This window comes from Heptranchias perlo, chromosome 2, assembly GCF_035084215.1.
Source record: "Heptranchias perlo isolate sHepPer1 chromosome 2, sHepPer1.hap1, whole genome shotgun sequence".
Taxonomy (NCBI): Eukaryota; Metazoa; Chordata; class Chondrichthyes; order Hexanchiformes; family Hexanchidae; genus Heptranchias; species Heptranchias perlo.
In genome coordinates this window covers 98,271,488-98,297,973 of record NC_090326.1, presented here as the reverse complement: position 1 = coordinate 98,297,973, position 26,486 = coordinate 98,271,488, and the positions used below count along the sequence as shown (strand labels likewise).

At 42.5% G+C, this 26,486-nt stretch overlaps 1 protein-coding gene across 2 annotated transcripts in view; it reads left to right on the top strand.

Annotated features, from left to right (window-relative positions):
• Window positions 1-26,486, top strand: part of sema5a (sema domain, seven thrombospondin repeats (type 1 and type 1-like), transmembrane domain (TM) and short cytoplasmic domain, (semaphorin) 5A) — a 202,516-nt gene that overhangs the window by 152,145 nt on the left and 23,885 nt on the right. For both annotated transcript variants that reach the window (XM_068004736.1, XM_068004730.1), the window contains exons 15-17: window positions 3,563-3,710; window positions 22,088-22,313; window positions 24,201-24,419. In XM_068004736.1, the coding sequence (XP_067860837.1) occupies window positions 3,563-3,710; window positions 22,088-22,313; window positions 24,201-24,419 (593 nt within the window). The remainder of the gene's footprint in view (window positions 1-3,562; window positions 3,711-22,087; window positions 22,314-24,200; window positions 24,420-26,486) is intronic.

Genomic DNA, 26,486 nt, shown 5'->3' with positions numbered 1-26,486 from the left:
CTCGACCTTCCCCAAATATTGTTGTATAACTGACATCAAGAGATGCACGGAAACACTCCAGGGTGGCTGGTCCCCTGATTTTTCCTTTCCTTTTTACAGTACAGCTCAGATTGGGAAGTTTGCAGTACATAGAATCACTGGCACAAATCACTATCTTACAACTTCACGTGCCTTCTGTAGTGCTCGGTACGGTAAATGCTTTCTCTGCAATTTCTATATTTCTATGTTTGTGCAATTCAAACTTTTAAGCACAAAACAAGACAGGAATAGATGAGTAGAATATTAGACAGCTGGTTTGTTTGTGATTTCCCACATGTTCAGTTACTGATTCCCAAGTCTGCATCAAATGGGGGAGGTACCAAACAGAAATTTTCTTGTTATATCTAGGTACAGGGTCATAGTTCAAACTGCATAGTTTCAAGACTGAAAAGAGTAGCAGAGTAGAAGAGTTAAATTCAGAAGTAGTGGTTAGGTGAAGCCGAGGCTGGGTATTAAAAGCCTGCAAGTTGTGAAAAGAAGAAGCACTGAGGAAGGTAGGAAGTATCACAATTTTGAGGTCACAGAAAAGAATGAGTTCGAAAAGGGGATGGTGTGATTTCAGCATAAGAAGGATGGAAGGAGGAGGAAAGAGTATGCAGGATTGTGTATTTGGAGCCTGAGAGGAAAGTTCAGAGAACAAGCAACATAGTTTTGATAAAATAGAGAAAGACAAGAATACTTCTCCAGAGAGAGAAGAAGGAAGCAAAATACTCAGGTTGCTGGAAATCTGAAATAAAAACAGAAAATGCTGGAAATACTCAGCAAGTCAGGCAGCGTCTGTGGAGAAGGAAACAGAGTTAACATTTCAAGTCGAAGCCCCTTCGTCAGAACTGGAAGAAGTTAAAGAGTTAGCAGTTTTTAAGCAAGTACAGAGCCAGGGAAAGGTGGGGAGGAAGGGGAGGGGAGGAAAGAACAAAAGGGAAGGTCTGTGATAGGGTGGAGAGCAAGAGTGATTAAATAACAAAAGGGATGATGGTGCAAGGCAAAGAGGGAACATAGGAATATAGGAACAAGAGTAGGCCATTCAGCCCCTCGTGCCTGCTCCGCCATTTGATAAGATCATGGCTGATCTGTGATCTAACTCCATATACCCGCCTTTGGCCCATATCCCTTAATACCTTTGGTTGCCAAAAAGCTATCTATCTCACATTTAAATTTAACAATTGAGCTAGTATCAATTGCCATTTGCGGAAGAGAGTTCCAAACTTCTGTGTGTAGAAATGTTTTCTAATCTCACTCCTGAAAGGTCTGGCTCTAATTTTTAGACTGTGCCCCCTACTCCTAGAATCCCCAACCAGCGGGAATAGTTTCTCTCTATCCACCCTATCCGTTCCCCTTAATATCTTATAAACTTCGATCAGATCACCCCTTAATCTGCGAAACTCCAGAGAATACAACCCCAATTTGTGTAATCTCTCCTCATAACTTAACCCTTGAAGTCCGGGTATCATTCTAGTAAACCTACGCTGCACTCCCTCCAAGGCCAATATGTCCTTCCGAAGGTGCGGTGCCCAGAACTGCTCATAGTACTCCAGGTGCGGTCTAACCAGGGCTTTGTATAGCTGCAGCATAACTTCTGCCCCCTTGTACTCTAGTCCTCTAGATATAAAGGCCAGCATTCCATTCACCTTATTGATTATTTTCTGCACCTGTTCATGACACTTCAATGATCTATGTTCCTGAACCCCAAAGTCCCTTTGGACATCCACAGTTTTTAACTTTTTACCATTTAGAAAGTACCCTGTTTTATCCTTTTTTGATCTAAAATGGATGACCTCACATTTGTCTACATTGAATTTCATTTGCCACAGTTTTGCCCATTAACCTAATCTATCAATATCGCTTTGTAATTTTATGTTCTCAAACACATAGGGTGTTAATAGGACAGGTTAAGAAACAAAAGATTGGTCTAGAGGAGCTGTAAATGGCAACAGCAGAACCATTACCAGCACCTGCAGTCCCACCAAAAAAAAATGGGAGCAGTGGTTATGATCTGAAGTTATTGAAATCAATGTTGAGTCCGGCAGTTTCTAAAGTGCCTAAACGAAAAATGAAGTGCTGTTATTTGAGCTTCCGTTGAGCTTCATTGGAACAGTGTAAGAGGCCAAGGACAGAGAAGTCAGTGTGGGAACAGGACGGAGAATTAAAATGGCAAGCGACCAGCAGGTCTGGGTCACGCTTGCAGACTGAGCGGAGATGTTCAGCAAAGCAATCATCCAATCTGCGTTTGGCCTCCCCAATGTAGAGGAGACTGCATTGTGAGCAGCGAATACAATATATTGAGTTGAAAGAAGTACAAGTAAATCGCTGTTTCACTTGGAAGGAGTGGGAAGGGAGGAGGTGAAAGGGCAGGTGTTGCATCTCCTGCGCTCGCAGGGGAAGTTGCCGTAGGATGGAGAGCGGGTATTGGGGGTGATCGAAGAGTGGAACCAGGGTGTCGCGGAGAGAGTGGTCCCTTCAGAATGCTGGAAGGGGAGGGGAAGATGCTTTTGGTGGTGACATCGCGTTGGAGGTGGCGGAAATGGTGGAGGATGATACATTGAATGAGGATGCTGGTGGGGTGGAAGGTGAGGTCAAGGAGGACCCTATCTTGAGAGAAGGAGGAAAGTGGCAGCGGCAAATCATCCCAGGCCGTCCTCACTCAACTCCAAACTTCTGGTTACAAACAAGACTCCTGGCTGCCCTTTTGTCCTGGGTATGATTCAGTGGGTGGGAAGACCCAGAAGGAGGGGGAGAGGAAAGGAAAAAAAAAACATTGAAAATAAATACAAATTGGGAATGCCCAAGCTTTACCAGCACTACATTACTGGCGGAGGCATGTCCACATGGTTATTTTGTGTTTACACAGGGATTTGCTAATCTAGCATCTCATCACTCAGAAGCATTCACAGTTGAGCACTATAATTGTATGTGAGAAAATTTTTCTTAATAATGCTGCCAGGTTCAGCAAAATTTCCCTTCAAAGATTCATTTGATTATCACGCCACTGTTATATTCAATCAGATATCATGTACTGAAGTTGTGTCACGCACAGCAGTAGGCAAAAGCCTTAGTGCAGCTCACTTGTTATTACAGTGTTCCAGGTGCTGAAATGCAATATGCGGGGGCCTCTGTTTGCAGCAGTAATATATGGATAGCCTTCATTCAATAGAAAACATTCATCATCAGTATTTAGGTGCTTCTACTGTTGCGTTTAATTCCTGTATAATGTAATTTTTTTAATGTTATGTTGCCTTATTTTCATTATAAGGTCACAGTTATGCCCGCAAAGTGCAATTTTGTTTTCTTTTCTCCAACATGTGCACATCTGGCAGTGTCTTGTGAGCCCTTCTCACTACCTTAGTTAAAGAAAAAACACGTGTTTTAATCTCATTAGACATACGGAAGATGGGGAAATGCTCTAGTACTCTAGCAAAAAGAAAGAAAATAAGACAAAAACATTGCTCATGCATACCCAATGTTTTCTATGTGATGGGTATTGTACAATGCAGCGTGTGTACTATTCACCTTGTTTCCTTTCTAGGTATTGCAATGAGCATCTGCAATGCCCTCCACACACATTCTGGACTCCTTGGGGTCCATGGGAACGCTGCACTGCACAGTGTGGGGGAGGGGTTCAGGCCCGGAGACGAACATGTCAGAATGGTAATGACTGCCCAGGCTGCAATACAGTGAGTATATCATTATGACATCAAGGGTCAATCAAAAGATTTTTATGTGCTTTTTAATAGCATAATGTAATCCTTAGTTGGAATCTTCCTCAGTCACAACCGTTTCTACAAATGCCTAACACTCCGTGACGGTCCTTGCATTGTTTATGACCTGAAAATATGATTTTGCTCTTAATAATTTAAGCAAATATTATGGAGAGTATTGGCAGCAAAGTTAATTTCATCCAAAGGCAAACCTCCAATAATATGAAATCTTTCTGATATCACACAGTATACAGAAGCTGCCAGAGTGTGAAAAATTGAGATGTCAGCTGAACTAATTTTTACCACACATAAAAAATTACATGGCAATTAGAAAGATTTACATTTCAATTCAACAGATACAACTGATGACCTTTTGAGACCTCTATTTTTCCTTGCAGCAGCATAGTATATGATTTGAAATTCATAAGCCCTGTTTCATCATTTTTTTCCCTCACCTTACAGCCTAGAAGCAGTGTTTGGATGCTTGATTCATAGCTTGCCATTTGAAAACTTCAGCCCTGATTGGGGTTGGTGATTCATCTTGTGAGCTTTATTGATTCTCTACTGGCCATTGGTCAGGCATGTCATAAAGCCTAAATGTCTGCCATTGATGGTAGTAGTGGTTATGGCAGATGGGGGTGGCGGGGGTTGGGGGTTGTGCGTACTCACACTTTAAACATGGACTAAGCAGGCAAGTTGTCACTGAGAGTCACTGGAACACCCAGTGTAAAACTAAAAACGGTTTGGGTGGATTAAAAACGGCTGGATTTTTAGATGAAATCTGTGGCCATTTGTTAAAAAGCAGGATGGCCGCCCTGACTTTTATAGCAGTGTTTTATGGCAAATGAAGCAGTGCTGCTGCCTCTGCAGACCCTATACCCATGTAAGAAGATTTCCCACCACTAGCTTGTACAGACTTCCTACCATCAGGGGAGGTCAAAAACCAATGCTTTCAAGCAGTTGTACATGTGCAAACTTACATATGTATAGTTGTTTAATTGTTGTTTTTAAGGGCTGTGACATCCACGCCACATTGTGACAAGGATGAATTGCACAGATCTGGGAGCCTCAGGTGCTATAGAACTGCTTCTCCCTGCAATTAATTTATAATATGAAGAGGCTATTACTTGTCTGCCATCCCTCAATTTTAGTATGAAATTGAGTGGCAAATTAAGAAAAGATAGAAAACAGGAGAGTTTCATCAAAAAATATCAATATGCTGCCTTCTTCATGTTATAAAAATATAAGTACCAATTTTCCTCTGGGCCTAGGTGCTAGGCATGTGGAGTGCACATCACCCATATTGACCTTGAACCCACCTGATTTGTGAATTCAGGTCATTTAAATGACTCAGATACTTCTAGTGCAAGTCTAGCACTGGCAGGCCCTAGCACCTGGAATTATGGGAGGAAAGTTAGCTGCTGTGGCAGATATGAGAGGCCTGCTACAGCAGCAGTGGCCACAGCAGCAATGATCAGGGCCTTTTAGCTGTTAAATATTGGGAAGACTGAAGCCATTGTCTTCGGTCCCTGCCACAAACTCCGTACCTTTGCCACTGATTCCGCCCCCCTTCCTGGCCATTACCTCAGGCTGAACCAGACTGTTCACACACTCAGTGTCCTATTCGATCCGGAGCTGAGCTTCCATCCCCATACCTCTCTATCACAATGACTGCCTACTTCTACCTCCATAACAATGCCCTCTACCTCGGCCCATTGGCTGACACCCCCATTCATGTCTTTGTAACTCCGAGACTCGAATATTCCAATGCTCTCCTAGCCGGCCTCCCGTTCTCCACCTCCTGTAGACTTCAGCTCATCCAAAATTTTGCTGCCTGTATTCTATCCCGCACCAAGTCTCACTCACCCATCACCCCTGTCCTTGCTGATCTACATTGGCTCCCAGTCCCCCAACGCTTGCAATTTAAAATTCACATTCTCTTGTGTAAAGAGGAGGTACTTAAGAGATTGGCAATGCTCAAAGTAGAAAAGCCATCCGATCCGGATGGGATGCATCCTAGGTTGCTGAGGCTCATACAGGTGGAAATTGCGTAGGCTCTGGCCATAATCTTCCAATCTTCCTTAGATGTGGGAGTGGTGCCAGAGGACTTGAAGATTACAAATGTTACACCTCTGTTCAAAAAAGGGAGAGGGATAAATCCACCAACTACAGGCCGGTCAGCCTAACATCAGTGGTGGGGAAACTTTTAGAAACAATAATCAGGGACAAAATTAATTCGCATTTGGAAAAATATGGGTTAATAAATGAAAGCCAGCACAGATTTGTTAAAGGCAAATTGTGTTTGGCTAACTTAATTGAGTTCTTTGATCAAGTAATGGAGAAGGTCGATGAGGGTAATGCGGTTGATGTTGTCTATATGAACTTTCAAAGGTTTGATAATAGACTTGTTAATAAAATTGAAGCCCATGGGATTAAAGGGGCAGTGACAGTGTGGATATGAAATTGGCTAAGGGACTGAAAACAGAGAGTAGTGGTGCAAGGTTGAGACTGGAGGGAAGTATATAGTGGTGTCCCCCAAGGGGTTGTTATTAGGACTATTGCTCATTTTGGTATATTAATGACCTGGACTTGGGTATACAGGACATAATTTCAAAGTTTGCAGATAACATGAAACTCAGAAATGTAGTAAACAGTGAGGAGGATAATAACAGACTTCAGGAGGACATAGACAGACTGGTGAAATGGGCAGACACATGGCAGATTAAATTTAACGCAGAGAAGAGTGAAGTGATTCATTTTGGTAGGAAGAATGAGGAGAGGCACCATAAACTAAATGGTACAATTTTAAATGGGCTGTAGAGAGTCCTGGGGGTGTATGGACACAAGTCATTGAAGGAAATAGGACAAGTTGAGAAGACTGTTAAAAAAGCATATGGGATCCTTGGCTTTATTAATAGAGGCATTGAGTACCAAAGCAAGGAAGTTATGCTAAACTGTTATCAAACACTGGTTAAGGCCCAGCTGGAGTATTGTAGCCAATGCTGGACACCACACTTTAGGAAGGATGTCAAGGCCTTAGAGAGGGTGCAGAGGAGATTTACTAGAATGGTACGATACTGGAATGGATAGAGTAGAGAAACTGGGGTTGTTTTCCTTAGAGCAGAGAAGGTTATGGGGAGATTTGATAGAGGTGTTCAAAATCATGAAGGGTTTTCTCAGGGTAAATAAGGAGAAACTGTTTCCAGTGATAGAAGGATCGGTAACCAGAGGACACAGATTTAAGGTAATTGACAAAAAAACCAGAGGTGACATGAGGAAAAACAAATTTATGCAGCGAGTAGTTACGATCTTTAATGCACTGCCTGAAAGGGTAGTGGAAGCAGATTCAACAATAACTTTCAAAAGGAAATTGGATAAATGCTTGAAGGGGAAAAAATTGTAGGGCTATGTAGAAAGAGCAGAGGAGTGTGTCTAATTGGATAGCTCTTTCAAAGAGCTGGCACAGGCAAGATGGGCCGAATGGCTTCCTTCTGTGCTGTAACATACTAGGATTCTAACCCTCTTGGCCTTGCCCCTCCCCATTTCTGTAACCTCCTCCAGCCCTACAACTCCACCCTCAAACTCTTTGTTCCTCTGAATCTAACCTTGTGTATCCTACCTCTCTTCATCCCACCATTGATGGCCATGTCTTGGCCCCATGCTCTGGAATTGCTTCCCTAAACCTTCACCTCCTTCTTCTACTTTAAAGTTTTCCTAAAACCCACCTCTTTGACTGAGCTTTTGGTCACCCCTCCTAATATCTCCTTTATCTCAGTGTACATTTTGTCCAGTTACACCTCTGTGAAGCACTTTGAACCGTTTTTCTACAATAAAGGTGGTAAATAAATGCAAGTTGCTGTGGCTATCCAGAAACAGACTTCATAAGGCCTGCAGCTGATCCCTAGCTGGATGTTCCCGTCAAGGAAAAAAAACACCTTTAGGATTGTTGCCTCCTCCTGTCTGATCTTCTGACTGGAGTGGGGCCAGGTGCATGGCCTTAGGCACAGCTCTTCTGTACGCCCTCAAAATGAGGGCAGTTGCTGAAGAATGAGGAAAATGAGGCAAGAGAGCTGGGAACCACCTTTCACAGCTCATTTTAATAATTGCCGCACCTATTGCAAGCTCATGCAGCCCATCTGCCCTCGAGGAAAGTCCCAGAAACCCCAGGCCAGTGTATAGCAGGAGGAGACCCAACATCACATATCTCTACCCCAATTTCTTGTAGTATTCCTCAAGTGCTAATCGCAGCAAAATCGGCCCTATAGTTATACTCATTGGGGTAGAAATTACAGATAGTGATGTTATGATACCAATGCTGAATGTATTTGTATTAAATTCTGTTTCCGCTAACCTAATTATTTAAAGTGACACATTAACTATTCATACAGTAACATCGTCAACAAAATTTTTACCCAAGTGTCAATAAAATGACTCAGAGGTTTGGATTTGTGAGAAAATAGCAAGATGAACATTCCGCTACTGCCTTAGTTAGCTGCCATCTGTGTGAACCTTATTCATACTTAAGACATTAGAGACGGTCAAAAGGCAGGAAAGCCAGCAGGGTAGCTGTTTCATTGTAAAGTCGTCTTTACACACATCAGATACTAACTAGCCCTAGCGCTGGAACATTTAAATGTACACCGACTATTAATCAACAGATTCAAGACAAATCCAGCGCAGAACAATTGGCTGCTGTAATAACCTAAATGAAAAAGTTTTTACAAGCCTCTTTCATCTAACGAAAATTCCTCCATAAACTCCTACAAAAATAAGCAAAATGAATGCTTCTAGTCTAGTTCTGTAATCTGAAAACGTTGACTTAAATTGTGTCATCCATGTGCCATAAAACGTCTGTATTAATTCAATTTTTTGTGGAAAGACAGTTGGGAAACACATGCCTAAACCTGGCTCTTTGATGATTCAATGATGTAGAGATTAACTAATGGTCAGTTATTTAAAACATTTTGGGGTAGAAATTGGTACGCGTTGCATCCATTTTTCAGATGTAGAATAGGCGCAAAGCATTCCAATTTAGCATTGAGATGGCCTGTTTGTGCCCAGTTTGTGCAGGCATTGGTCCTACTGCTAAATTCATGAGGCCCACCTTTCAGGCATCCCAGGATGGATGCCTAAAATAGGCGTTAGACCCCTTGAATATGTAAATTAGAGGCTTAACGTCTGTTGAAAGACCTCTTCTTGAAATTAACCGATGAGTAGGGCAGGCGTCGGGGCCTCAGGATTCTTCAGCCTCCCCGTGGCCGCCAACAATGCAGAATTTGTTTGTAGGGACAGCAGAGGGACTGGAAGCTGGGATGGAACCTGTTCCTGCTAGGTTTGTGCACTATGGATGCAGCCATGGCAAATTTCTATAGGATGGGAAAGGGTAATTTCTTCCACCTGCCCCCCCTCCCTATCCTAACTTGGCAGCTTGTCTGACGGAATTACCAGGCTCCCCCAGAAGTCTAACCAGATATGTTTCCATAAGACCCAGTGGTAGTAGCCACACCTGCAGGAAACAGACATTCTGGGCCATAAGTGAGCATCACCCGGAAAAAAATCAAATGACTATCAATCCTCGATTTGATTCGGGACCTGCCAGCAAGGGCACCAAGAAAAATGACTGTAGGAGCATCTCAGACTTTGGCCCCCTTTAACGGAGTGGGAAAATGCTGCTCCAAAATTACGGCAACTCCTGGCATGGGGTGCCTGCTCCTAATGTGGTAATGATACCCTCTCTAGGATTTGGGATACAGTTATGACAGGGACAGCGGAAGCTCTACCCTTGTGTGTTTATGAGATCACTACACAAGAAATTCATATAAATCAGTCAGATTCATAGGTTAAAAAATAGTTGGGCAGCTTTTTATTTATTTTTGGCCTGCCAAATATGGCTAGCTGTGAGAAAAAAACCTACTTCTCCCTTATCAAGCTGAATGTACAATGTCCATTTTTCAGTTTTCACAATACAATTCACAATTACACTATTAAAACCTTGATTTGATAAGTCTGTCAAAGTGTTGCAGGTGGAAATCTTTGTTGCTTATAGCAACATCTGTGATTGATGTACCAATCAGCTCTGCTTTACACTAGCATCACCTATATATGGTAATTGCACTAAAGTCATGGGCCCAGAATTCGCTGTCAAAATAACGGTGAGGCCAACCAACGGAAATCCAAAAGTTGCTGTCCAAAAGTTCATGAAAACGGCTTCTTGCTGTCTGCCTCACCATTGAAATGCATTGAACGGCGTGAAGTTCCTGTACTTGCATGGTAGATACGAACTAAACTCGTCACAGAAAGTTAGGGCTTATCCATTTCAGTCTAAGTACCCTTTTTAATGACGTGATAAGTGTTAATTACTTCCAAACAGTCTCTCTGGCACTGAAAATTAACTTTTACAAGTGTGGAGTCTTAAGTCTTATTCCTTCAAGTTTTAATTGTTGGAGATTTAAAAGAAAACTTTTTCAAACTGTCTTTCTTTTCTCTCCCTCTTAATCCAATCTTTCTTGCCCTCTCTTTATTTTTCTTTCTGTACCTGATTTGATATTTAATTCACTATTCTAAATTACACTTCCTGGTTCAGACTCTGCAGTTCATTTCACAATCCTTCAATTTGATTGGTTATGGAGGTACACAGTTGCTTACCCTGTTCACACAGATCCCAGATGCCCTGTAGAGGGCATCCAGCAACTTCCAGTGCAAGATCTCATGGAAATTAAACAGGCAAGGGCACGTCCCTTGGGGGCGGGGAGTGTGGGACCATTTTTCTCTCTGGCAAGAAATGACTGCTCTTAGCTGAGGAATCCAGAGATCTCCGGGATCTGGTTTTCAAAAAAGACAATTGACCAGGGAGCATCAATCTCATGTTTAGGCCTCAAATTGCCTATCCACCTGGATAGATTCTAACCCTTTCACTGTCTTAAAGACTTCAATCAAATCACTGCAAAGTCATTTATGCCAAGTTCCCTGGAGGACAATTTTGATAGACTCTTTTTGGGGCAGAGTCTCACCTCACCACCATATTTTCCATCATTTTCTGCCACTACATCACCCTGATTTGTCAAGGAAGATCCAGATACAACCATTGCTTCCTCTATTGGAACTTCATGCAGCAAAGCTTTGTTAACCCAAGTAGAATGATCCTGGAGCCCTACACTGATCAGCTTACAACTGACGGCAGCCTTGTTGGGCAAGAGAGGCTACAGACTTATAGCAAGATGTCATATTACAAGTTTTATTTATGAGTATAAACAAAAAAAAGAGGTTTGTTCTCTGCAACCAAGACAAACAACATTAGGAAGAAAAAATGTGTGTCAGCATGGGATAGCACAACCAAGAATAGTAAATGCTGGAAATATACTCCAGATTAGTTAGTATTTGTAAAGAGAAAAGACAGGTTACTGTTACCGGTGTAATCCTTTGTCTGATGAAGGATCTATACACAAAGTATTGACCCGCCTCCTCTTTGTGGATGCTGTCTAATCTGTCTGTTACCAAAGTTTTAGGGGAAATTTTCCTTTTTGCGCTTCTGGTACGGAGATCTCATATTGGGAAATTATGCACCCCCAGCCGTGATCTTCTGCCCACTAAAATGGATGGAAAGTCAGGGATTTGGGGGTGTGCCGTTCCCTGATTCATGCTCCCAGTGCACATGGTTCCACACCAGGAGTGCCAAAACAGAAAATGTTCCTTTCTGTTTTTTGACTCAGATTTCTCAGCATTCGCATTTTTTTCTTTTTATTTATACATTGTTATTTAGGATCCGAATTAGCTCCTACACAGAATGAAAACTGTAGATTCTGTCTCAGACCTAAACTTAGTCCTGAACAAATTCATTTGAGATACAGGATTCTGTCACATCAGGTTCTTCAGTTGAAAGACAATGATTGGTGGGTTGCTTTCAGCGACAGAGTCGAATGAATGATTCTCTTTGGTCATCAAACTTTACATGATACTCAGGTAGATATTACAATTTAGCGCTCCTAGTGCAGAGCTTCACATGACGGAAGTGCATATTGGATATTTGAGTGTGGAGGTCAGCACCCAAAATTCACAGCCCATATGATTTTCAATTCATCGTAAAATTTACCCCTTGATGTCAGGACAGAGGAGTGCTGAGGCCCTGTTCTTGAATTCCTATCAGTCTCACAGTTTAATTTAGATCAAGAGAATGTCATTCCTTCATTTGATCTGCACAACACAAGCCAGAGTTGGAACAGAGATGCCACTGTGTGGATGTTCAGAGGTTCTGTTCTGCAGAACTAAGAGATTTAGGAAATATAATCACTGTTCATGGCCTATGGGGACAAAAGACTGTTTCAAGACAAAGAATTACAAAATAGTTCGTGGAACATATCCTGTACCGGGTAAAAGAGACCTCTGCTGCCAAAGTGAAATGCCATTCAACAGGATTGTGAGTTAATTTAAAGCAGAGACACTATATGGGGCAGAGAAAAGGGAGAGTCATACGATGGGTGACATAGCGTCTTCTTAAAAGGATAGGCATCCTAAAAATGTTCCATGTGGACTACTTTGGATTGTTATCCATGTCATGCAGAGATTAATAATCTCTACATTTTTTATGCTTTTTCTTTGTTTGTACATCAGCATATAACTACATGAAAAAAATCTTCAGGTCTTTGGACTTGGTGGGCGCTAAATTGGGCCATATAGCACCCTTTGTTTCGGCGCTACACGACCTCTCTGACATCCAAGATGCCGTCTTGGATGCGCACACACGTTTCCAGCGTGACGTGCGCCGGATGTCATCTTGGCATAGGAGTTAGCGCAGGCGCAGATAACGAACGTCAGCTGCATGTAAAGTAGGGAGAAAATGGATACAATCAGTGTGCAACGCTGATTTAAAGTGATAGATACCATTTTGGGACTTAACTCCCAACTCAATGCACAGTCTTAATCCCGACCATCCGAACGTGTCTTAGAGTGCCTGGAGGACCCCCCACCAGCTCTATTTAAAGAGACCATGCAGGATTTACAGGTTGGTGGCTGAATTATTGCTCCTGGCTGCCAAGACATTTGTAGCTGTTTTAGGAGATCTGCTAGACTTGAATTCTAGGACGTGGGGACATAGCCTAACATTTAGAGCCAGGATGTGCAGGAGTGAAGTTATGAAATGCTTCTACATACAAAGGGTGGGAGACATTTGGAACTCTCTTCTGCAGATGGCAGTTGATGCTAGCTCACTTATGAATGTTAAATCTGAGATTGATAGTTTTCTGTGAACCAAGGGTATTAAGGAATATGGGGGTAAGACGGGTATATGGAGTTAGGTCACAGGTCCACCATGATCTCATTGAATGGCAGAACAGGCTCGAGGGGCTAAATGCCACTGCCGTTTGCTGCTTCCTGATATCCGCCACCTTCTCCTGCAAGAAAGCGGGACGTGTATCTGGGTGATGTGCCTGTCACGGTTGAATAGCTGCCTGTGTGTGTGGCCTGTGAGTTGTGGGTGGGCGGCTTGCAACAGTGGTAATGTGTAAGGGTGAGAGGAAGCATCTGGTTGGAAGAGTTGAGTGCTAATGGAAAGAGTTTATTGGTATGTGGGTGATGGGGGTGTAGTGCGTGGTGCAGTTGGTAGGAGACGCCACTTGATAGTTGACCTCACTCACCTTGACCACTCATGTCAAAGCATTGAACTTCATCCTGCACTGCATCCATGTTCATGATGCTGTGGCCTGGCATTGACTTCTTCCCCCGCTGCCTCCCACTGCCTTTTGGATATATGTCTGGAGGGCCTTTTGTGCATCAGCAGAGAACCTACGTGCATGCACTCTAGCAGGCCTGGTACCAACTCAGATTAGCAGATTGGTGAGGTCTGGCGTGCAGATTGGAGGATGTGGGATTTAGTAGTGCGCAACCTCTAATCAGTGTTTTAACATAGCTCGTCAGTGTGTTTTTTTTTATTCGTTCATGGGATGTGGGCGTCGCTGGCGAGGCCGGTATTTATTGCCCATCCCTAATTACCCTTGAGAAGATCGTGGTGAGCCGCCTTCTTGAACTGCTGCAGTCCGTGTGGTGAAGGTTCTCCCACAGTGCTGTTAGGAACGGAGTTCCAGGATTTTGACCCAGCGACGATGAAGGAACGGCGATATATTTCCAAGTCGGGATGGTGTGTGACTTGGAGGGGAACGTGCAGGTGGTGTTGTTCCCATGTACCTGCTGCTCTTGTCTTTCTAGGTGGTAGAGGTCGCGGGTTTGGGAGGTGCTGTCGAAGAAGCATTGGCGAGTTGCTGCAGTGCATCCTGTGGATGGTACACACTGTAGCCACAGTGCGCCGGTGGTGAAGGGAGTGAATGTTTAGGGTGGTGGATGGGGTGCCAATCAAGCGGGCTGCTTTGTCCTGGATGGTGTCGAGATTCTTGAATGTTGTTGGAGCTGCACTCATCCAGGCAAGACACTTCTGACTTGTGCCTTGCAGATGGTGGAAAGGCTTTGGGGAGTCAGGAGGTGAGTCACTCGCTGCAGAATACCCAGCCTCTGACCTGCTCTCGTAGCCACAATATTTATATGGCTGGTCCAGTTAAGTTTCTGGTCAATGGTGACCCCCAGGATGTTGATGGTGGGGGATTTGGCGATGGTAATGCCGTTGAATGTCAAGGAGAAGTGGTTGGACTCTCTCTTGTTGGAGATGGTCATTGCCTGGCACTTGTCTGGCACGAATGTTACTTGCCACTTTTGAGCCCAAGCCTGGATGTTGTCCAGGTCATATTGCATGGGGGCTTGGACTGCTTCGTTATTTGAGGGGTTGCAAAAGTAACTGAACACTGCAATCATCAGTGAACATCCCTATTTCTGACCTTATGATGGAGGGAAGGTAAATAGGAACATAGGACATTGGAACAGGAGTAGGCCATTCAGCCCCTCGTGCCTGCTCCGCCATTTGATAAGATCATGGCTGATCTGTGATCTAGCTCCATGTACCTGCCTTTGGCCCATATCCCATAATACCTTTGGTTGCCTAAAAGTTATCTATCTCACATTTAAATTTAGCAATTGAGCTAGTATCAATTGCCGTTTGCGGAAGAGAGTTCCAAACTTCTACCACCCTTTGTGTGCAGAAATGTTTTCTAATCTCACTCCTGAAAGGTCTGGCTCTAATTTTTAGACTGTGCCCCCTGCTCCTAGAATCCCCAAGCAGTGGAAATAGTTTCTCTCTATCCACCCTATCCGTTTCCCTTAATATCTTATAAACTTCGATCAGATCACCCTTTAACCTTCTAAACTCTGGAGAATATAACCCCAATTTGTGTAATCTTTCTTCGTAACTTAACCCTTGCAGTCCGGGTATCATTCTAGTAAACCTACGCTGCACTCCCTCCAAGGCCAATATGTCCTTCCGAAGGTGCGGTGCCCAGAACTGCTCACAGTACTCCAGGTGCGGTCTAACCAGGGTTTTGTATAGCTGCAGCATAACTTCTGCCCCCTTGTACTCTAGTCCTCTAGATATAAAGGCCAGCATTCCATTAGCCTTCTTGATTATTTTCTGCACCTGTTCATGACACCTCAATGATCGATGTACCTGAACCCCTCAGTCCCTTTGGATATCCACTGTTTTTAACTTTTCACCATTTAGAAAGTACCCTGTTCCATCCTTTTTTGATCCAAAGTGGATACCCTCACATTTGTCTACATTGAATTCCATTTGCCACAGTTTTGCCCATTCACCTAATCTATCAATATCGCTTTGTAATTTTATGCTTCCATCTACACTGCTTACAATGCCACCAATCTTTGTGTCATCGGCAAACTGAGATATGAGACTTTCTATGCCTTCATCTAAGTTGTTAATAAATATTGTGAATAATTGAGGCCCCAAGACATATCCCTCCGGGATTCCACTAGTCACATCCTGCCAATGTGAATACTTACCCATTATCCCTACTCTCTGTCGCCTTTCACTCAGCCAATTTCCTAACCAAGTCCATACTTTTCCCTCGATTCCATGGGCTTCTAACTTAGCTAACAGTCTCTTCTGTGGGACCTTATCAAATACCTTCTGGAAGTCCATATAAATAACATCCATTGACATTCCCCTGTCCACTACTTTAGTCACCTCTTCAAAAAATTCAATCAGGTTTGTCAGGCACGACCTACCTTTCAGAAATCCATGCTGGCTCTCTCTGATTAACTGAAAATTCTCGAGGTGTTCAGTCACCCTATCCTTAATTATATACTCCAGCAATTTCCCCACAACAGATGTTAGACTAACTGGTCTATAATTCCACAGTTTCCCTCTCTCTCCTTTCTTAAAAAGCGGAGTGACACGTACAATTTTCCAATCTAGAGGGACAGTTCCTGAATCTAGAGAACTTTGAAAGATTATAGTTAGGGCATCTTGGTCATTGATGAAGCAGCTGAAGATGGTTGGGCCTAGGTCACTGCCCTGAGGAACTCCTGCAGCAATGCCCTGGGGCTGAGATGATTGGCCTCCAACAACTACTGCCATCTTCCTTTGTGCTAGGTATGACTCCAGCCATTGGAGAGTTTTCCCCCTGATTCCCATTGACTTCAATTTTACTAGGGCTCCTTGGTGCCACACTCGGTCAAATGCTGCCTTGATGTCAAGGTCAGTCACTCTCATCTCACCTCTGGAATTCAGCACTTTTGTCCATGTTTGGACCAAGGCTGTAATGAGGTCTGGAGCCGAGTGGTCCTGGTGGAACCCAAACTGAGCATCGGTGAGCAGGTTATTGGTGAGTAAGCGCCGCTTGATAGCACTGTCGACAACACCTTCCATCACTTTGCTGATGATTGAGATTAGACTGATGGGGCGGTAATTGGCCGGATTGGATTTGTCCTGCTTTTTGTGGACAGGACATACCAGGGCAATTTTCCACATTGTCTGGTAGATGCCAGTGTTGTAGCTGTACTGGAACAGCTTGGCTAGAGGCGCAGCTAGTTCTGGAGCACAAGTCTTCAGCACTACAACCGGGATGTTGTCGGGGCCCATAGCGTTTGCTGTATCCAGTGCACTCCGCCATTTCTTGATATCAGGTGGAGTGAATCGAATTGGCCGAAGACTGGCTTTTGTGATGGTGGGGATATCGGGAGGAGGCTGAGATGGATCATCCACTCGGCACTTCTGGCTGAAGATGGTTGCGAACGCTTCAGCCTTATCTTTTGCACTCACGTGCTGGACTCTGCCATCATTGAGGATGGGGATGTTTACAGAGCCTTCTCCTCCCGTTAGTTATTTAATTGTCCAGCACCATTCACGACTGGATGTAGCAGGACTGCAGAGCTTTGATCTGATCCGTTGGTTGTGGAATCGCTTAGCTCTATCTATAGCATGTTGCTTCCGCTGTTTAGCATGCATGTAATCCTGAGTTGTAGCTTCACCAGGTTGGCACCTCATTTTTGGGTACGCCTGGTGCTGCTCCTGGCATGCTCTTCTATACACCTCATTGAACCAGGGTTGTTCCCCTGGCTTGTTGGTAATGGTAGAGTGAGGAATATGCCAGGCCATGAGGTTACAGATTGTGCTGGAATACAATTCTGCTGCTGCTGATGGCCTACAGCGCCTCATGGATGCCCAGTTTTGAGCTGCTAGATCTGTTCTGAATCTATCCCATTTAGCATGGTGGTAGTGCCACACAACACGTTGGATGGTATCCTCAGTGCGAAGACGGGACTTCGTCTCCACGAGGACTATGCGGTGGTCACTCCTACCAATGCTGTCATGGACAGATGCATTTGCGACAGGTAGATTGGTGAGGACGAAGTCAAGTAAGTTTTTCCCCTCGTGTTGGTTCGCTCACCACCTGCCGCAGGCCCAGTCTGGCAGCTATGTCCTTGAGGAATCGGCCAGCTCGGTCAGTAGTGGTGCTACCGAGCCACTCTTGGTGATGGACATTGAAGTCCCCCACCCAGAGTACATTCTGTGCCCTTGCTACCCTCAGTGCTTCCTCCAAGTGGTGTTCAACATGGAGGAGGACTGATTCATCAGCTGAGGGAGGGCGGTAGGTGGTAATCAGCAGGAGGTTTCCTTGCCCATGTTTGACCTGATGCCATGAGATTTCATGGGGTCTGGAGTCAATGTTGAGGACTCCCAGGGCCACTCCCTCCTGACTGTATATCACTGTACCGCCACCTCTGGTGGGTCTGTCCTGCCGGTGGGACAGGACATACCCAGGGATGATGATAGAAGATTCTGGGACGTTGGCTGAAAGGTATGATTCTGTGAGTATGGCTATGTCAGGCTGTTGCTTGACTAGTCCGTGGGACAGCTGTCCCAATTTTGGCACAGGTCCCCAGATGTTCGTGAGGAGGACTTTGCAGGGTCGACTGGGCTTGGTTTTCCTTTGTCGTGTCCGGTGCCTAGTGGTCCGATGCCGGGTGGTCCGTCCAGTTTTATTCTTATTATGACTGTTTTTAGCGAGATTTTACAACTGAGTGGCTTGCTCGGCCATTTCAGAGGGCCGTTAAGAATCAACCATATTGCTGTGGGCCTGCTGTAAACATAGGGATGGGACCTGCATCTGTGTTTTATGTGTGCGATGTCTGATCTCTGTTCAGACTCCGTGAAGGCAGTAGACTGTTATTTTCAGCAAATAACAGGTACCAGCTACCTTTTAAGAGATTTCGAAGAAACACCTTCCCTTTAAGAGATTGGGCTCCCCCTGCTGGTGGAAAGTGCGAATTGCATTGATTCCACTTGCAAGGCCCGGAATGGAACACTGATTGCATGTTTGTGCTCAGCAAGGAGGGAAGGTCATTGATGAAGCAGCTGAAGATGGTTGGGCCTAGGACACTGCCCTGAGGAACTCCTGCAGCAATGTCCTGGGGCTGAGATGATTGGCCTTCAACAACCACCACCATCTTCCTTTGTGCTAGGTATGACTCCAGCCACTGGAGAGTTTTCCCCCTGATTCCCATTGATTTCAATTTTACTAGGGCTCCTTGGTGCCACACTCGGTCAAATGCTGCCTTGATATCAAGGGCAGTCACTCTCACCTCACCTCTGGAATTCAGCTCTTTTGTCCATGTTTGGACCAAGGCTGTAATGAGGTCTGGAGCCGAGTGGTCCTGGCGGAACCCAAACTGAGCATCGGTGAGCAGGTTATTGGTGAGTAAGTGCCGCTTGATAGCACTGTAGACGACACCTTCCATCGCTTTGCTGATGATTGAGATTAGACTGATGGGGCTGTAATTGGCCGGATTGGATTTGTCCTGCTTTTTTTGGACAGGACATACCTGGGCAATCTTCCACATTGTCGGTTAGAAGCCAGTGTTGTAGCTGTTCTGGAACAGCTTGGCTGGAGGCGTGGCTAGTTCTGGAGTACAGGTCTTCAGCACTACAGCTGGGATGTTGTCAGGGCCCATAGCTTTTGCTCTCAGTGCACTCAGCCGCTTCTTGACATCACGTGGAGTGAATTGAATTGGCTGAAGACTGGCTTCTTTGATGGTGGGAATCTTGGGAGGAGGCCAAGATGTATCATCTACTCGGCACTTCTGGCTGAAGATGATTGCAATCGCTTCAGCCTTGTCTTTTGCAATCACGTGCTGAGCTCTGCCATCATTGAGGATGGGGATGTTCACAGAGCCTCCTTCTCCCGTTAGTTGTTTAATTGTCCATCACCATTTACGACTGGATGTGGGAGGACAGCAGACCTTTGATCTGATCCGTTGGTTGTGGAATCACTTAGCTCTGTCTATAGCATGTTGCTTCCGTTGTTTAGCATGCATGTAGTCCTGTGTTGTAGCTGCACCAGGTTGGCATATTTGTATCATATTTGCCAATCCGAAAAACTTTCGAAAGCTGACCAGCAGCTTTCAAAAAGATGACAGCTGTCAAATACAGCTTTGAATACAGGCCTTTGATATGTAGTCACACTGAAAGTGCAGGGGATTCGCATAACTCCACGTTGTAGGCATACCCAACATTCCATCACTTTTAAAACAGAAGCTGATGCCGAAAATGGTGGGGATTTTCTCTCATTTCTTGCAGAGATTGTGGGCTGTTGTGGATGTGTATTAGCATGCTCTGTTGCTAAATCTGATTGTTAAATTCTTTATACTGTTGTCACAGTTGCAGAGATGCACTCTTCTTCCCTCTTACAGAGGCTTTTTTTCTCCATCTCCCCCTTACTGGCCCTCTTCTCCCATTTCATGCTGGCAGTTTCCTTCCCTCCCATCTCCTAGCTCACGCTGGCACAGGCATGATGGGCCAAATGGCCTCTTTCTGTGCTGTAAAATTCTATAGATTCTATGTTTTAGAGGATTGAACTCCTCTGCATGCCTTGGTGGATATTCCTGATCTTGTGACAATTCCCTGCCCACAATGTCCTATCACTTGGAGCAGAAGCAGCAAATGGCACTGAGAGGAGTTGCCACTAGCAGCAATGATTTTTGCCTGTCATTGCAAAAAGCTGGATTACTACCATTACAGTCTGAAATGTGGACTTTTGGCATGTATCTGCCATTTTACAGTAGTCGCTTCTTCTGTCTTAAAACTTATAATAGCTGTGTGGGAGGGACACTAAAATGATAAAAATGAATGTGACAAAACAGGAAAAGAATATAAAATAATTGTGTGACTTGGTGACCATATTAACATTTGACAACAGGTTTGGATGGAGTTATTATCACAATGTCTTAAAAGTGAACTTACTGAGAAACAGGACTTTACAAACTAGGATACCACAGTTTGTGTTTTGCTTTTTTCAGTGTATCAATTTTTTTAAAAAAAACTGTATTCTGTGGTACCAACGACATCAAATGACTGATATGCGCTCCTGCCACATGATGCTGTGCGGGCAGAAACACTGTTTGTCTAACAGTTATAAATAGTTTTATTTCAAGTTATGGAAAATTCTGGAAATGCACAGGTGGTCAGTCAGCTTCTGTAAGAGAATACTAGATAAACAATTTGGATGGGAACCTTCATCAGAATCTATCTTTCCGATGCTTACTGACCTGCTGTGCGTAAACATCTCGTTAGCAAACGCAAATGTGTTACTACAGCATACTCTCTGATACCTAGATATGCATACTTACAGTTAAAGACTCACTAACCATCATAAAGAGTGGGAACAACAAGCACCATTGTCTTAGGGAAATTAAACTCTGGTAATCAGAATACAGTCCGTAGCAGTTTGTAAAACTGCCTTAATAGGAGATGAGGAGATTTCACAGCAGCTTCTGGATAAAGAGGATCATGGCAGAGCCTTCAGATCCCTTTGTTACCCTGAACATCTAACATCCCTGTGTAATTGGATGTCAGGGTCATCTACCTAGTTAGAGAGAGCACACTCCATTTTATCTTCAAAGCTGGTAATGCAGCTATCACCGTTATACCCTTAAGATTCAGCTATCTTAAGTCTTTCTTGGATTAATTGCAAGGAGGAACACAACATTGTTTTCAGCCCACATAGAAACCCATGTAGATGCCAACTCAGTATGCAAAGCTTTACTTCAGCCTGGACAGCTGCATTGATTGCAAAATGCGATTGAGTCATATGTCAGTTGCTCTTCAGAAATTGAAATATGGGGTGGGGAGTGGGGTCGGGTGAAGGTAGAGGATTGTAGGTCCATTCTTAGCAGCAGTTGGAACAGATGAAACAGCATCGAACCTAAATGAAAACTGTTTAGTTTTTTCCAACTTTTGGCAGGAGAATGCTTAAAATGGATATAAATTGATAAATTTGCAGATTCTAGATGGGTAATCAATATAAAAATAGAGAAAGTAATCCCAAGTTGAAAGTACCAACAAAGTGATTTCATCTTTCTGGCAATTGACATCATAAGAAGTCTGATGCTACATTGTTTAACATACTTTGGCAAAAAGTATTTTTTTTTGTGTATCAAATACTTATGACATGCTATTTAGAACAGTTTTTTAGAGTTAGATGAAGTAGGGTAGAAGGAGGCTCAAATGGAGCATAAACACCAGCACAGACCAGTTGGGCTGAATGGCCTGTTTCTGTGCTCCACATTTCATGTAATTCTATGTAATGTACAGGAAATCAGTATAAAATGTAATACCCTTAACTGGAAACTGTCAAATATTAGAACATCTATCCTCTCTGACTCTACTTACTGTCTGAAAGAAATAATAAAAAGGAAACAATCTATAGAATCATGGTTATGTTGGATTTAAAATGCTTTTTGCATACAGGTTAATGAGTATTTCAAAGGCTTTGTCTGCTTCACTTACTCTCCATTTGATTCATTCAACAGAGAATATCATGGGAATATTTGAAAAAACACACAAAACTGAAGTAAATTGAAAGTTAATGCATCACCCTCAGTTTGTGGTTGAAACAGAAGACTTATTATTTTTATTGTGATAATGTTCTAATTCCTCTTCTCATTTTGTTTTTATAAATGTACAGGAGTACCAACCTTGTAACACTAACTTGTGCCCAGAACTAAAGAAGACTACTCCATGGACCCCCTGGACGCCTGTTAACATCTCAGACAATGGAGGTCATTATGAGCAGAGATTTAGGTACACGTGTAAGGCACGCCTGGCTGACCCAAATTTGCTGGATGTTGGTCGTCAAAGGATAGAGATGCGTTACTGTTCAAGCGATGGATCAACTGGCTGTTCTGCAGGTGGTGAGTGGACAATCAAAATCCTTGGAATTATTTAGTTTCCCCAAGTGATAAAATAATTGGAAATACTAAGAACATTAGGTGGACCTGCCATCATACAAAATTATCGTCTAACCATTTTTGTCTTCTATTAGTTACGCATTCATTCCCTACATCATGATAATTGGAATTAGGAAGTAGAGTATGTCTAAAATTCAAATCACATTTCTTCCCTTGTCTGGAACTAACCTAAGTAGATGTTCAGAGTAGGGCTGCAGACATTATAATCCAGAAATGACTGTTATCAATATCAATCGATCACACATAACATTCCTCTGCTTTTTTTAATGGAGGGGCTAATCCATGAATTAATACCACTGTAAAAATAGTGGACAGAAGGATTATCATGAGAAGGCATTAAGGATTTATCTGCTAATATAGCCAAGAGTAATTTTCAGGCACATATATGTTAGATAAAACTTTGACAGTTATGACAAAATTTGACATGAGGGTATAATTGCCAAAAATCTGAGGGTTTTGGAAAGGTCTTATACTAATAATGTGATTTGAATTTTAGACATACTCTACTTCCTAATTCCAATTATCATGATGTAGGGAATGAATGCGTAACTAATAGAAGACACAAGAGTTTGAGTTTCTTATACATTAGAGGCTCCAGAAAGAAAGCAGTTTATTCATTTTAATGTATTGAGAAATTGTAAATTAATAATCTGGGAATTGAAGATGCTTCAATTTTTCAGCTCTCCTGTACTTTGCCACTTTTTAGTCCTCTGCAACATTATCCTAGGTAAAGACTGCCGATCAGTAGAAATGCCTTTTGAGCCTTAATAAAGATTTTAAAAAAAACTTTTGACATCTTATTGTGATGCATCCTTTCATTGTCCCCATGTCTTGAAATGTCACTTATGTTCAATCTTCCACTCCTACCGCTAGTGTGCTTCCTGCACGTGTCAAAGTCTGCATCTGGTGCTGTGAATAATTATGCAGGTGGACTTACCTTGGAGAATTGAGTGCTGTTGACACTTCTGCACCAGCACTTAACCATTTAGAACTGACTTACACCAGTACCAAAAATTGCACCTGTGCCCTTCATTTTTACGGTTGTCTGAAAGTGCTAATTAAAAGTGTATTTTCATTAAGAAATCGCTCCAAGTGCCGCATTCTCATACAGAACCATTGCTGTTAATAAAGGTCGTAATATTTTCCTTTGACTTACCTTCCATTGTTGATTCACTCATGTTAAAATCAATTAAAGTTCAGAAGAAATTGTTGAATATGTGTATTAAAAAGACATATTTTTGTTTAATAATTGTAGAATCTAGCTTGTTCGAGCTGATAAAGTGCTACTGTTGAAGTCATTTGTATCTTTAAGGGTGGGAAATAGAAGCTTCTTTAAAGCAACAAAGTATAGTTATTCTTTAAACTGTAAACTGCTGCCACAGTGAACACTTGTGATAATATTAAACGAATGGTACCAACTGCTTTAGTCTTTTAACTATGCTGTAGAAGGTCTGCTTTAGTCTTCTAACTATACTTTATTTTGGCACACGGAAGGTGTCCAGAAGAATGTTGATCTCCTTAAACCCATTTCACCTACCAATCCATTTTAAATGAAGAAATTATTTTCCTTAAACAGTATGCAGTCAAGTTTGACTTATGGCTAAAACATTCCACATGTTGGGAAGTATACACTGTGTGGTAATTGGAAACTTATTATTTGGGACATTTTACTTTGGCTCTCTGATGAATAGAATAGGTTTTTATATTGTTGGCTTAATAAAATATTAGCTCCACCACCATCGTTTTTTCTCCCTAGGTAAGCAGTTTTTCTTTTTGATTTCTGAATTTAGGACTTAAGTTCCTTGACTTTTATCCCCTTGTTTCCCGTAGGGTTTTCTGGAAGTATCTTACGATATGGGAGATTTTCTGCTTACACAGTCAATGGCGCTTGGTCTGCCTGGCTACCATGGACACAGTGCAGCAGAGACTGCAGCCGAGGAATTCGAAGTCGTAAACGAATGTGCAATAATCCTGAGCCAAGGAATGGAGGCCTTCCCTGTCTAGGGCAATCACTGGAATATCAGGAGTGTAATATCATGCCTTGTCCAGGTACAGAAGTCAGGATTCTGAATTGCATAGCAATCAGACAGAGTAAAGCTGCTGTTTGTAAATAAACTGAACATTTCTGGTCTTACCAGTATATAATAAAGATCCTTCTTTCTTGCATATTATACATGGAGAGAGGAAAAGTGGGGAAAAGAAACATACATATCTCGGCACCACCAGATGGTGGTATGAATTAGTGTTGATCTTTCTTTCTATTTCTGACAGCCAGGAGTACCCGAAGACAGTACTTGTGACATTGTGACAAGCACTGTACACGTTCCCTACTGCCTCCTCTAACATCCTAAGAGGTCATACTCATTTTATCCACCTTAGAAAGATGAAGGGCTAAGTGAACCCCGCTGGGATTTAACCCAGGGCACTTTGGCCCCAATCCAAGATGCAATCAACTGAACTACTTGTGCTTATATTATACAAAAGTAGATTTTACGTTGGTCAATGTGATGCCAATTATTGAAACAATTAATAAATCCAAATAGCATATGGGGACATTGAGGTGTCCTTTCAAAAAGAAGGTGAAGCTTCTAAGGCTTGTGTTTAGTTACATCTAATAGCTCAGACCAGTAAAAGGGTATCATGATTTAAATCCTACAAGTTACAAAGACTGTAATATTCATTGGATGACTCTTTGTCATAAAACAAACAAAATAAATTACTGTATCAACTTTTATACAGCAATGGTTTCCTTTCTTCATATAAGAGGGAAAATAATTTGTTTATTAATAGTTTGATTTATGACTGAGATATCAGTCACATCTCCCTTATGGTCCATTTAGTTAGCTATTCTAAGCAGTTTTATAAAAAAATCAAGAGCTATGTTCTTAGCCAGTGAAGTCTGTTTTTTCAGTGACAAATTTTGAAGTCTCAGTGAAATGGCATGAAACAAAGAGTAATAAGGTGTAACTTAGATGGTTGCCAGTTGCAGTAATATAAGATAAAAGCAATCTCCAAGCTTTTTTTTTGTAGGACATTGTAATAAAGTGGAGCACAATTTAATTTAATCTAGAGTCGAACTTTGGATCTCATTGACCTGTATTGCTGAGTTCTACTCTGGACCATCAGAGAACTTGGGAGTTGTAGTCTTTTAACATGAACTCTTTCACCAGCACAAGCTACTATTAAGGTTTGAGCAAACTGCATCACAGATGTCATTTAAATCCTCAATTTTTGTTTATATTGCTGCTTTATTTCTTCAGTTGGTTCAAACAGTTTTCTGCATCTGTCAGACAATCTGTGAAGAAAATATCGATATCAGCTCCAGCTCTACAGGAATACTTGAAAAATTATCAGTAACTGAAAAGAAAAAGTGACATCAAAAAATAATTTTGCAGCCCCCAAATTGTGCTGTACTGAGTGTTTCAGTGTCAGCGCAGTTGGTTAATGTTTGAGTAAATGCAAAAACTACAGATTGAGTTTCTTTAATCTGTAGCCTGACATCGAAGCAAAACACTGATAGGGAAAGGACTTTATGTTGTATATCTGATTTACATATGCATACAAATGGGGTAACTACTATGTTTAGATGCCAATTTGTGGTATTCTGAATAAAAGGATTATAACAGTTTATACATATGGAAAATTCCTAGATGTCAGCTAGCGAAAATGAGTCATTTTCCAGCTTTGGTGAGACAAAAACAAGGCACCTTCCTCTCACTTTGTATGAGTTATCAATGCCTTTATCCTTCCATTTCCAATCCTTTGTTGTTTCTTTTTTATGCATTTTTGCTGCTTTTAGATTTTTGTTGCCATATTGAAACCCTTCTCCATTCCACTGAATGTCTCCTTCTATTAAAGGAGCATATTATGCTGTGTGTATATTATAGAATTGCTTCTGCAGTGTGTTAAGGCTGCTGGTGCTTTGTGCTTTGCCCAGTTTACATTGCGGAATGGATTTCAGAGCACTGGTGGCATGCGGTTCTTTAGAAGTTGTGATCGCAAACTTAAAGTAACTCCGTCTTGTGCATGTGCGGTTGTGATTTTAGATTTTTGGGAATTAATCTTCCTTGATGTTGGGTAATGGTTTTTACAGATAGATAAGTCACCCGGTCTGGA